Consider the following 13,336-nt stretch of genomic DNA (forward strand, 5'->3'; position numbering starts at 1 on the left):
TTATAATTATTTATTATTATTATTTAATTATATATTATCAATATAATCAAAACCAATTCATACACAACATCTGAGTATAATATACCCATAAAAAATATCAACACTCAATCGAAAACCCAAAATCCCAACACTTTGCAAAAAAAAACTTTCTCTTAAATCTGTTTTGTAAAACCAAGATTTTGACATATGAGAACAGTAAAAATATGCTCCTAGGCATAATATAATAATAATAAATTAACCAGAAAATTCTTATAGTGAAAGATCTTCCATACATTTATGGAACAACAAAAATCGTAAAACACAAAACTTAAGAATCGTAAAAAACCATAAACAATACAACCTAAATCAAACATAAAAATAAACGTTTACAGCTGAGACATTTCTAAAAAGAAAACACTATTAATTTGTAAGAAAAACTTCTCTTTTTTTTTTCATTTTAAAAATTATCTAGTATTTGCATTTAAACATACATTACAGAACGATGCACCTTCATATGCGAACAATAAAAACAGTCATTTCTAACAATACAAAATCTCTTCACCTAAAACAAAAAGCCTACATGGTCATAAATCATAAAAACAAATACTAGCACTTAATTTTTTTGTTCATATCCTAAGTTCCAAAACATTATGTTAATAGTCAATAAGACAAAGCCCTAAATCAATTTTACAAGGTGAAAAGATTAGATAAGATAAATTTATTAACTCTACTGCTCCCTTGTCCACTTTCGATACGAAAATCTCTAAAAATTCTTTTTGTTTTAAATCCGGAAGCAAATCTCCCTTCCTTCATTAGGAGAGACCCAAAGCTCCCTTCGATTCTTAGGATTGCTTCAAACCAATCAGTCATGTCTGCGTCTCGTAAGTCACGTTTAGCGAAACCAAAAGCGCTTGGTCCACGTGCTTTTCCCTTTCGCCCAATTTGTACACATTAAAGTCTGAAAATGCGCAAAGAGTGGAACGAGCCTTATTTATTTCTCGGACTTAGAGGAAATGACGTCTAAAGTTTTGAAGAAAGCTTAGTGTGATCCAAGATTTAAAGACTGAAAAAAGTAATAAAGCAGACATTGTATTACGCTTAATCATCTAAAGGTGCATCTCTAGTGGGTCAAAAAGTAAAACGTGTTTGTTGTTTATTGGGTTAACTTTAAGCCTTGTTTGATAAACAAGTTACAATGAAAAGAAATTTTAGTCTGACGCATTAAGTTTCCTGAGTTTTCCGAGTTCGGATCTCGGCGCAGCCCTTAGAATTTTATTTGACATTAATTTGGAAAAAGTACTGCACCCTGTCCAAGACAACCAACGGGTAGTTTAAAACGTTAAGCGTAAAACAGGATTTACTTTATTTTACTTATATATAAGGCTTCCTTCCAAGCCCCTCCCAGCGATAAATTTGAATTAACTGTCGATAAACCTTAAGATTTTTTTTAAGAGCAATGAAAAATAAAATTTACTTACCGAGATAAGGAAAAACTCATTTACAATTGAATGAATCCTTGATAAGCATGCTTATTATAATCCTTAAAAAACAGAAATATTACGTGCAAAATAAAGCCACAACCTTCAGGGCAAAATCGAGCATCCTTCAACATGAAATGAGTATTGGTGTTATAATCATATATACATTCGTCACCAGTCAAAATATTGAAAGACCTGTGTAAATTATTAAAAAGTTCGCAACATTCCGCGTTACGCCTACTACTTTATCATAAGATCCTTACTGTCACGGAGGCATAAAAATTGATTTTATGTTCTACTTATGTTTACTTTCCTCGCTTTGAATATGACGAAGCTTTTCCCTTAAGGTGTTTTCAGTGCATAAACGACTATTTTCTTCTAATACCTTCTTGGGGAAAAAGTCATTAGGGAAATCTAACAAACCAGAAATCAGGGCCACGATTTCCGATCCAATTCGCCGGAAAAACGCGATTGCATTTTAACTGGACTGTAATTATGCGCTGGACGGTCATCCAACTGAATCATTTGTCGTAGTGTTTGTACCTTCTGGAATGAGCAAAATAACTGGCTTAAGATTTCCTTTTTAAACAAAACCGGAAGAAACGTATTTATGCTCAGTAGTCGTTAAGCAGTGACCAGTGGAATAGTTAAAAAAACACTGGCGCAAGAAAAAGAATATGGTATTGAAAACAATCCAAAATACCAATAAAAACATCTTAAAAGAACTTCAAAATGACGCTACAAGTGTAACATAAAACTATTGAATGGGAGAATGGGATGAAGATGATAAGCTCATACCCTCCTCTCCCAAGAACGAAATGCAGAAAAATAAATTGATTCTAGGTAAATCCTATACGAAATCAACAATCAAGGCAATCAATGCGTGGATGAGAAAGAGTGCTTAGAAGAAAAAAACGGAAAGCCTAACAGGTAGCACAAAGACATAAACCAGCGAGTAGCACCCGAAGATCTAATTTTTATCGAGGAAACAGAACATAGCCCAACGAATGAATTGACCCAATGACGGTTCATTGCATGTTCATTCAAATGCGTGAAGAGAACCATCTTTCGGTGTTAAGCTACATCAATGTACGAGCTAAGAAAAATGTGATAGCTATTTCAAGTTTTACTTATATTGTTAGAAATATTCGTTTCTGATATTAATAACTGTTGTTTTATTTTACTTACTTGCTATATCATTTAAAAAATCTCTTAATACGGCAGAGCAAGTGGAGGAGCTAAGTAGTGTCTTTTGAGATAAAATTAGCTTTGAAACTTTCAACAGGAACAATAAGGACATATGAAAATATGTATGTACTTAATGGAGGGGGATGTCAATGAGATGTTGATTAGGTTCAAGTATTAAAAATAGTTTGAGTGAAAACGGACAACCAAAAGCATGGTCATTAACCATTTAGATAAAAATGGTTTGACATGAGTGCTGAAGACTAAAGAGAGAATTTTCCGATTGCTGAGTCTATTCCAAAGGGCTCAATCTACTTTGGTTATAATAATAAACGAAGAAAACAATACAAAAATGATTTCCTTAAACGGAAAACTACACATGACACTTAATCATTGGAAAGTGTTAACGTTTAAACCAGCAACCACTTTCTTCCTTTCACTTGAAAACGGGTTCTAGAAAACGGATGTTGACTAATAACCATTGCACGTATTTATAAATTATTTTCGATCTGACGCCATTCTTGTTGGCTTTTGAGAATTTCTCAATACTCATTTGCTTCCATTACCGGTATCTTTCAATAAATCTATTCCGTTGTGTTTCATTGAGTATATGGCCATTTTGCGTAATGTTTTTATTATTCTGATTTTTCATAAATTGTTTTGGTTTCAGATTTCTGTGAGTTCGGTGAAGTCGAAGCCTTATTTGAGGTCAGACACGCCCAGTTCCATCCTTTCCTCCGACAGCGACATCAGGTTCACCAGGAAACTGGGACGTCCGTATAGATGCTCATGCTACATCATCACCGGTTTCATCGTTTTCCTACTATTGCTCTGCCTCTCGCTTTACCTTACATGTAAGTCCAACGGTCCAACTATTTTTTTTTCTTTAAGAATGAAATTTTTGTAATTCTTTTAAACAATTTAGTCAAAACCCTAAGCAATCCTCAATGTTTGTTTCTCCGAAAATGTCCTACACGTATTAACGTAGTAAAGTTCCCTCAAAAACTCTTCGTCTTTTTGTAAAAATCGTTTCCGAAATGTAGGTCCTCCTAGACGTTTTTTGTCTTCCCACGGTCTTTAATTTTTCGAGATACCGCTACCACTGTAATTATTTATTTAACACGCTCATCATGGCAAATCCAAAACAACCCTCGTCTCTCTCTCCTCACTCTCNCTCTCTCTCTCTCTCTCTCTCTCTCTCTCTCTCTCTCTCTCTCTCTCTCTCTCTCTCACACTCACCCCCTCCCTCCATCACTCTCACCATTTCTTTATTTAAATTTATAAATTTAAATAATCCATGTTTTGAAAAAATAAATTATAACAGATGTACTCTTAGATGGTGTATAATTAAGTATTATACAGTATACACTTTTTAGAAGAATTGAATTAATAAGGTTATCGAAAAACAAAAAAATAAATGTTTAATATTTTTATTCTAGTTTTAATTTTTTACTGCTTTTTAAAAATATTTGTTGTCAGTATACTTCAGTGCCAGTACAAGTTTGAAATTTGAAATTTGAAAGTCTACTTTTTTACCCACTAGTTTAAAGGGTTGTTTATTCCGAAAACGGTTTTAAACTGGTCAAAAAATAACAAAGTTATGGCACGGAATGCAAAACGAAATATCTTAATTTCGTTTGCATTTTGACATAGTCGAGGTCAATCTGTCGAAAACGTAATTTTTTTTACAAGTATGTATAGTATAAACTAAATAAACCCTTCCATATCTAGGCATACTTATTTATATTCTAAATTGAAAGTTACTACAGTTTAAAAAAATATTCTTTCCGTAATTTTAATGGTTCTCATTTGTCTGTAGCTAGATGAACTCATGTTGAACTGTTCGACACTAATTATCAACAAGAGGTCCTATGGTTTGTTAATTACAAAACCAATTTTTAATAGAATTATTTTTAACAATAACACCCAGACTGTAAGGGTTTCAGTTCTTTGTTGTACTGAGTTTTGTATTTTTCTTTTGGCTTAGAATACGACAAAAGCATCGTGTAAGGAAAAAAGTAACAAAAAAGAAAAATTCTACGTTGCGTTATTAAATTTTCCCTTTAGATCCTTCGTGTACCCACTTTTTCAAAGGGTATCCAAGACGAATTTCCCCGCCCCCGTTTTGTAAAGCGAGCACTGTTTGAAAAGCGAGTCAACCCTTCGACTTTCTCCGCAGACATGTGGAAAGTGGCTAGTTAACAGCCATGCGACCGGTAACGTACGCGCACTGCAATTATGCTGACGGGGCGTGAATTGTGAGAACTAGCACCTGGTACATAACAATCCCTCTCTGAAGTAAAAAGCCATCGGGAGTATCGGGACTCGAATTCCACTTGGTCGCTCTGGAACAACCAAAATTGCAGACGAAACACCGAATTCTGACAGCAGATGGTTTAAAAATTTACAGTGAATCACCTTACAAACCGTTTCTAGCTCAAATGAAAGAATGACATTCATTATACTTATTTCGACTCCCTAAGTCCTCCATATATGAATATCCAGGTCAGACCTCTCCACAGATATTTTATTTTAACCTGTCTTAAAAAATTGTTTCAGTATGTCAAACAGTCTAATACAAGGAATTAGAATTAAGTGCTATTATAAATTATAATAAAACCAATGTAAATGATACATACCTCATTTAAAAAATTATTAAGAGATACAAAAAGTAAAAACCTAAATGAGACAAAATAAATTAAACAAAATTCGCAAACAAATATAGTCAAAAAGCAACACACAAGAGAAGGAGATTTTTACACAAAATAACAATATTTATGCAATATTATTCACAATTCTTCAAAATACATTTGTAGGAACAATTTACTGTCGACTGGCATGGAATCCCCCATTAAGCAGCACTTTTTGTGTCAAACGGCTTCTGATGGGCTCAAATGGCTTTAGTGAAGGGAGTCAATTGATGGTCCCAAAGTTACATTATCCCTGAAGTAAATGGGACTGGTCCGTGAAAACCGTGCATGTACTGACTGTACGATCCGTGACACTGAATACCTGAGTAAGTCATTTTGTAAGTGGTATAAAAGTTTGTGCTACATATAGACCACCAACAATCGAAGTATTGCTGAGAAGTACGCAAAAGTACCTAATTAGTTCAGTCCTTTGTCCTATGACTTGGGGCTATGGGATCATCGATTCTGTCACATATCGAGGATCCAATTTTAATAATGATTTTGGTCGTCGACTAGGCCCAGTGAATTTTAACGTTTCTTGGTCACATCCCTGTATTTCCCACAACTGGCTCCTTTTTTCTTCCAGGGTCAGTACCATTACAAGATGCAGTTCGATGGGAGGAGCTTTGGAGGGCGTCGTTCGATGTTGTACGGTACACTTTGGTCGACCTGGTTCTGTTGTTTATAGATATTGGGTTGACCAGAAAATATGTAATTCCTTTATATTGTACTGACACGGATGGATTTTTAGGGTTACGATCGTGTCGCTTTTGTTTAGATTAAAATAGGGGTTTTAATTTCTAAAATAACTCTTTATTATTAACAAATTGATCTGTAAGTTTAATTATTGTGAATGTATTAGTCAATCTCCTAGTCAGTATTCTCTTTCTCTCTCCCTCTCCCTCCCTTCCTCCCACCCGTTCTCCATCAATCACTCTCTCTTTCTTTCTCTCTCTCCCTCAATATCTCACTCTCTTTCTTTCTCTCTTTCCCTCTCTCTCTCCCACTCTCTCTCTCTCTTTCTCTCTCACCCCCTATCTCTCCTCTCTCTTTTTCTCTCTCCCTCTCTCTTTCTTTCTCTCCTTTTCTCATTCCCTATCTCTCTTACTACTCACTCTCTCTCCCTTTCTCACTCTCTCTCTCTCTCTCTCTCTCTCTCTCTCTCTCTCTCTCTCTCATTTTTTTAGCTTTTTCTATTTATTGCCATTTCTTCACGCCTATCATCGCATTCACTACAAAATGTCTAGTAAGTTTTCTAAAGCGTCTCATAAAATTTCTTGAATCATAGTGCGGTTAGTTCTAAATTCCATAACTTTAAAGTCCAAATTATCATTCTCAAACCGAAATGATTATGGACGATCAGCAAGTTTTACATTGTCTGTAGGTGGTTTAGACAGATCTAAACCGTCCTTTTAAATAAACAAGCGGACCAGGATGGCAAGGGTCGGTCTAACTGTTTGAAAATCAGTATAACGCTGAAAATTGTCGTAACTGAAGAAATCGAGTTCCAACATGACATATGTTATAAAATTTTATACATAATTAAATCTAATATGCTCGAGGGAATTTATACACGGGATCGATGAAGCGTAAGGATGAAGAAGAGATTGACAAAAGGGCAGCCGGTTTTAACGTACCGGGAAGATTTGTAGGCGTAAGGAGCTAACGGTGCGACCCAGAAAGTTGCCCTTGGGAGAAAACGAAAGCACCGTCCTCAAGCAAGTTAAAGAACCCCATGACCGAGTCCCAAGAAGCGAGACCAAGGCTCAAACGGAAATATATTCGTATCGCGGACACACGACATTTTCCCTTAAGAATATCAAAACGGTGACAATGGAGAAATTAAAATACTTCACCCTACTGATTTTCAACGTTCTCTTAATAAAAATAAACCCGACGGTTTTTTTATCACGCGTTCTTATAAAAACGGCTATTTTTGCCCCAAATCCTCCTGTTTATGCTTATTAAATTATTAATATTGAGTCGTTTAAACAATTTAAAATTTTATTTCAACCAAACTAACGTTTTTCCCAAACCAGGCGGTAAAATACCTCCTGCAAACTTTCTAAAACCACTTGGCCGGTCTGCTTGATCTCAAAATCTTCACTTTTATTTATTTTATTGTTAAGCTTGATTCTAATCCAATCAGTTATGAGTTTTGTACGAATGTATTTTCTTCCTTAATATATGCTGAATTAATACAGTACATTGTAATATTAACATAATATAATACCATCTGGAAAATTAGTATAGGTACGTATACATATTTGTAGTATGATGTGAGGGACGGGTCATTGGCATTTCGTTAGTACTACACTTCCGAAGTGTCCTGTCCAGAATGAATGTATTTATTAGCGTGAGTAGTGATGCTTGAAAGGATGTGGCTGTCGAGGAATATCGAGTACTCCACAGGCCCATCAAACAATTTTGGATAGTTTAATGTATGAGTGGAATTTGTAAATACCGTTTGAATGTATTTATTAGTGTGAAACTCTACAGTCATTTTTGACATTTAAAAAAAAATTTGTATCATCTCAGTAGCTTTAATTAAAGCTTAAAAATATAAATATCTCACTGTTATTGAGACACTCAATGATACAATTTTACAATAACAAAAAAATACATAAATAATTGAAACCAATTAACAATACAACAAAATTGTTTATAAATAATCATAATTAATGAGAACATGATAAATAGTAAATAAATAAACAATGAAGCCAGGAATTCTTAACATTTGATAAGGAAAACCATTATTATTTCTTAATCATCTTATTAATAGTACATATTATATATGTAAACCAGCTTTTATTTAGGTATTTACAACATAAACAATATCATTTTTAAAACTCTGTCAGAGATCATCCTATTTATGGTGTTAGTTCTGCTTTTATTTCCAATATTATATCTGCATACATAACATTAACTGCATATATTTCCCTAACTTTACTAGATATGTATATTTTTTATTTACTTTTTTTAACACTTTTTTTTAATGTACACTTTTTTCAGACACATATCTCTCTGAAACTAAAGGATCCGAACGTGTTTATCTTGGAGTCTTTAGAGTGTCTAAGGGCGAATCATTCAACAGTGCTTTGGCAGACCCTCATAGTGAACTTTTCAGGCTGACTTCAAGAGAATATAGGGAGCTGATCAACCTTTGCTTTAGAAGAAGTGTGCTGCGTCCTGCATTCTTGTACTCAGACGTACTTGCATTTGATGGGTAAAGTTTTATGTGCTGCCTTTTGATATTATTATTTTTGAAATATTTTTTTCATTTTTATTTATTCCAGAAGAGAAAATGAAGATTTGATTATTCACTTTACATTACATTTTAATACGAGGAAAATTGACGTGGCACCAGAAAGCATCCTGCAAATACTTAAAAATGAAATGGTCTTCTTTGGCAATCGAACCATTGACCATTCAAGCGTAAAAATTCAAAAAGTAAACTTTATTAATAAAGGATGAACAAATGCAGGAAATTATATGCGTTAATAATTTAGTTCCAGCTGGAAGCCGAACAGACCCATTCGACTGCTATAAGCCAAGCAGAACTAGTCACAACTCGGCCAGTTATAGTTCCATCTCGTCAGTGTTCACCTACAGAACTGTCATATTGCCAATTGTTTGTAGGAAACGAGACTTCATATCCAAACCTTGTCGGACATCAAAATTTACAAGAAGTGATAGCTGATGTTATTAAATTTAGGTATAATGTAATAATTCATCATTTTCTATAATGGTTAAATGTAAATATCATCAATTCCAGAGAATTAGTTGATTCAGAATGCTACAGACTAGCACAGCAGTTCATCTGTCATCTACTTCAACCACCTTGTTCTCAAGAATTGGTGCTGCCTTGCAGAAGGTTTTGTAAAGAATTTTGGTCCGGCTGTGGAGCAAGGTTATCACCCGAGCTCCAAAAATTACTCAACTGTTCTAATTTCCCAGAATACAGTGCCGAACGTACTGCATGTCTTTCCAAACCAGGTCATTATCCTTGTTTGTTATATCTTCACATTAACAGTATAGTAATTTAATAATTTTACAGGATGTGTAAACGATTTGGAATATAAAGGAATGAGCTCAAGGTTATGCGACGGTGTGCCCGATTGTCCTGATCTTAGTGACGAGACTTCGTGTTCCCATTGCGAGGCCGGCTCATTGCACTGTTCCACATCTAAAGCGTGTATTCATTCATATTTATTATGCAATGGAAAAAAAGACTGCCCTGATGGTTCTGATGAACGGTTTTGTCGTAAGCATTCGGACAATAAAATTTTGCCTTCGTTTACAATTTATTTATTTTTTTTTATCATTAATGTATTTATTTTTCAGTAACTTTAGCCCCGACTCTTAAGTCATTTGGTAAGCTGAATAGTGTACAAGCTAAACATTATCACACAAGTGGTAATGTGGTTTTCACCGAGAAGGGACAGCATGGAAAAGTCTGTGTGCATAATCTTAACAGTTCAGTGCCAGTTACGGAGTTAAATTCAACCCTCGACACCATAGCTTCATCACTCTGCAAAAGTCTGACTTATAGGTATGACAAAAATCGGGTAAATATAAAGAGAGTAATACTACCTTTTTAAAAATTCTTGCAGAAATGTAGCAGAAGTCAAAATAGAAATCGATCATGAAGAAGGTGCTCAGTATGTCAAAATGGAGAACCCAACAGCTTCAGAGATCCAATTCATACCGACACATTGTGCTAGCAAAGAAATATTAAGTGTACAATGTTCCCAGTTGGGTAAGCATTCTATAATTTACACACCGTACATTAGAACGATGGAACTACAAGAACTACAACTTTTTTTAAATAGAATGTGGTCTATCACCGCTAAGGGATAAAAAAGGTATTGACGGCTTGGGGAAAATGGCTGCAATTGGAGATTGGCCATGGCATATTGCCCTCTTCAAAGCTGGAATTCATATATGCGATGGAACTTTGATAGAAATGACATGGGTTATTACTACTGCTTCCTGCTTCCAAGGGTAAGCATTAAACACTGTTTTCCTGTTTTTATATTATTATTCCAAATTTGTACCTTATAGACAAGAAAAAGCTGAATGGATTGCAAGGGCAGGAAGTACGAGACTTTCATCCACGAGCCCTTGGCAGCAAGAGAGGCATGTCATAGGGATGATAAAATCGCCAGTTGAAGGCAGTACAATTGTATTGTTAAAACTGGATAGAAAACTTGTCCCGTCCGACTTCGTCCGACCTATCTGCCTACCGCCGAACGGTAGGGCTATACAAGACCTTCAGCACTGCAATACTCTTGGATGGGCAAAAGAAAGTAATATCTGCTCAGTTGAAATAATACTCAAAAATTTACTGATGGCATATTTTTAATATTTAAAGGGACAATGCTGCAACGAGTAGGATTGAAGTTGAGCAATATGGACCAATGCGCCAATATAAGCATAACAACTGTAAACAGTGTATGCACTGATTCATATTACAGTACCGAAGACTGTAATGTAAGTTTCATTTTTTCTTTTCATAACAGATTTTGACTTTTTTTAATTGCATTTAATTTAAAATTTTGAAATAATGGGATTTTGCAATTTTCGGTGGACGATGTGTGTGTGCTCGCTCTTTTTGTTGCATGCACTTTAACATAGATGCATACTCACTACTTTTGAGTTAAACTTTTGTTTTCCTTTTTTAAAAGAAGACTTATAATCCTGAAATGAAATTCACTTCCAGGAAGAAGAATTAGCTGGAAGTCCGATGTCGTGCCTCCACCCTGATGGATACAGGTGGGTGTTAGCGGGCGTTTCTAACTGGAGGATAGCATGCTCCAAAGTTGGCGACCGAAGGCCGCGTCTCTACGACCAGACGATTCCAAACATTGAATGGATTAAGTCAATCATATTCAGCAGTTCTTCACTGAAACAGTTTCAGTACACCTTTTAACTTTGGATGCATTATTTAATTGACACTGCCAAGGAAGACAAAGACAAAACAAAAAGGTTTAAATGACTTGTATAAACTAGTTTATTGAGTTATTAGGAATTAAAATAGGAGAGTCATTGAGCCTATTTTAAACGACTGAGTTTAAATCTATCTACAAACTGAGATCTCAGGTTGAAAAGCAAAACATTATTTTTTATATTTTGTAAAAATTTGTAAATATTGTTTGTATTTTACTTTGTATAACATTATGAATATTTAATATTATTCTAGCTAAGAAATAATCGTGTTGATTCAGTTGAAATATAGTTTTGATATTTATAATTGGTATTTTTTATTTTACCCTTTTAATTTATATTTTAAACTTTATATGCTGATAGGTTTACTTGTACATCCGAGTTTTCAAAATTTATCCACATCACCCCAATTTGTAAACATTTCTATACAATTTTAAATGTTAAATTGTTTAAATTAAAACTAATAATTGATTCATCCGGGATGAATGGTGATTGCTCTTAGGCAAATTAAAAGGTCATCTTATCTTTTTTTTATCTAATAAAATACTTTTTTTCTAAACTATAAAATATTTTTAAAACGATTAGAAGAAAAAATGCTGTTCTCTGTGATGTTTTCCCAGTAAATTTCATTGACCCTCTAAATGACCAAAATATCATCAATAACATAATAATAATAAATATCAAATTTTTTAAATATTTGCAAAACCTTATGACAAAAAAGAATCACTTTCACTTTTATTTACCAGCACACTTTTTAATAATTAATTTTTTAATTAGTTGTACATTATGTTTAATAGAAAGAAGAAAATTATTACTTTTAGATTTAATAAGTTACCATTAATTTCCATTAAACTATCCATTATTTTAGATAAGTAAATAAATAACTATCTGAACAATGTGATTTCTTCTTATAATAATTTTAAAACAGTAATATCAATTTATAGACAATATGAAAAAATAATCAATTTTCTTTCATAAAAATCACGAGTTTCACTGAAGATAAAAATACTCCTAGCCGTGATAACCATAAAAGGTATCAACGAATTATCTTCAGGCCCAAAAATTTCCATAGAAGATTAGGAGAGATCACTCTTAAAAGCCAACGCCACGAGTGAAACCTTCGAAATGCTTTCTGACACGACCTTTACTTCTACAACGGGTAATAAAGCATTTTATTTTTAAACCCAATTACAATTGAATATTGTTAATTGATAAATATTTTGGTAGAGATTGCATCTCCAATTTTTTTTCTCTTTATTGTTCGTTAGACTTAAGAATTTTATTTTCATAATTTAAATATTTGTATTTCTTCTCAACTGTTATTAGTTTTTAATTAAAGGATCTTGTCGTTTAAATGGAGCAAATAGTGATCTAGATTCCATTCCAGGCCCAGACATAGAACTGAACAAGGAAAAGAATTATCATTTTGTAAATAGAACACATAATTATTTGCCAAAAAGGGACACCTCACTTTATGTGGCGTCGCTGTTCATTCTCATTGGGCTGCTTGCGTTCATTATCTCACTACTTGGCAGAAAGGACAAAAAGTGTGATACCTAACTTTAAAATTTTTAAAAAAAAATTACTCCATTTGATCTTTACAGAAAGCCAGCAGTGAAGAACTGTAATTTACAATTGAAATCCTGCTATGTCACTTACGGATCGACCCACTTGATCTTACCCAAGATTACTGATCCCGGTTTCTTCCAAAAACGTATTCATTGCGAAAGTGGAAAAAATGTAAGCAAAATGAGACTCACAAAGTGTAACAACACTGAGAGAAACATCCTGAGGACTTCAAAGATCGTGAGCATCTCTGACCTCTGGAAAGCCAAGTCGAGACAGTCAAACAATTATTTCATAATAAATATCATTCCAGAAGAAGATGAAATGAAAGAAGAAAACTTCTAAACTCTATTCTACAAATATTAAATTAAATTATTTCTTTTGCAATTTTTTATATATTTTATTTTAATACAAATTGGAAATTTATAATAAATAAACAATTTTGATTGAAAAGTATTTATTGTTAAAACATCTTTTTTTTTTAATATGTGT

The 13,336-nt window shown here is 33.7% G+C and overlaps 2 protein-coding genes across 3 annotated transcripts in view; both read left to right on the forward strand.

The window, feature by feature from the left end:
* Positions 1–11,585, forward strand: part of LOC106663773 (atrial natriuretic peptide-converting enzyme) — a 43,491-nt gene extending 31,906 nt beyond the window's left edge. The window contains exons 2-13 of one of the 2 annotated variants that reach the window (XM_014388865.2): positions 3,313–3,496; positions 8,345–8,558; positions 8,629–8,782; positions 8,842–9,047; positions 9,108–9,328; positions 9,390–9,596; positions 9,677–9,884; positions 9,946–10,091; positions 10,165–10,336; positions 10,397–10,641; positions 10,707–10,825; positions 11,055–11,585. In XM_014388865.2, coding sequence (XP_014244351.1) covers positions 3,313–3,496; positions 8,345–8,558; positions 8,629–8,782; positions 8,842–9,047; positions 9,108–9,328; positions 9,390–9,596; positions 9,677–9,884; positions 9,946–10,091; positions 10,165–10,336; positions 10,397–10,641; positions 10,707–10,825; positions 11,055–11,264 — 2,286 coding nt within the window. In that variant the 3' untranslated portion in view covers positions 11,265–11,585. The remainder of the gene's footprint in view (positions 1–3,312; positions 3,497–8,344; positions 8,559–8,628; positions 8,783–8,841; positions 9,048–9,107; positions 9,329–9,389; positions 9,597–9,676; positions 9,885–9,945; positions 10,092–10,164; positions 10,337–10,396; positions 10,642–10,706; positions 10,826–11,054) is intronic. The other variant, XM_014388866.2, reaches the window with a different exon arrangement.
* Positions 11,586–12,317: 732 nt separating this feature from the next.
* On the forward strand, positions 12,318–13,195 carry LOC106663595. The gene is made up of 3 exons (XM_014388509.2): positions 12,318–12,437; positions 12,666–12,825; positions 12,883–13,195. Exons 1-3 carry the CDS (start codon positions 12,404–12,406, stop codon positions 13,187–13,189), a joined length of 501 nt encoding a protein of 166 aa, XP_014243995.1. The 5' UTR covers positions 12,318–12,403; the 3' UTR covers positions 13,190–13,195.
* Positions 13,196–13,336: the final 141 nt, after the last annotated feature.

This window comes from Cimex lectularius, unplaced genomic scaffold (genome assembly GCF_000648675.2).
Source record: "Cimex lectularius strain Harlan isolate CLEC.00 unplaced genomic scaffold, Clec_2.1 scaffold100, whole genome shotgun sequence".
In the NCBI taxonomy this organism is placed as follows: domain Eukaryota; kingdom Metazoa; phylum Arthropoda; class Insecta; order Hemiptera; family Cimicidae; genus Cimex; species Cimex lectularius.

Bases quoted from the DNA above. Each gene is read 5' to 3' on its own strand.
- LOC106663595 (XM_014388509.2), top strand. From the start codon at position 12,404: ATGCTTTCTGACACGACCTTTACTTCTACAACGG. The intron at 12,438-12,665 runs GTAATAAAGCAT...ATTCCATTCCAG, and splicing joins GACCTTTACTTCTACAACGG to GCCCAGACATAGAACTGAAC. The intron at 12,826-12,882 runs GTGTGATACCTA...TGATCTTTACAG, and splicing joins CTTGGCAGAAAGGACAAAAA to AAAGCCAGCAGTGAAGAACT.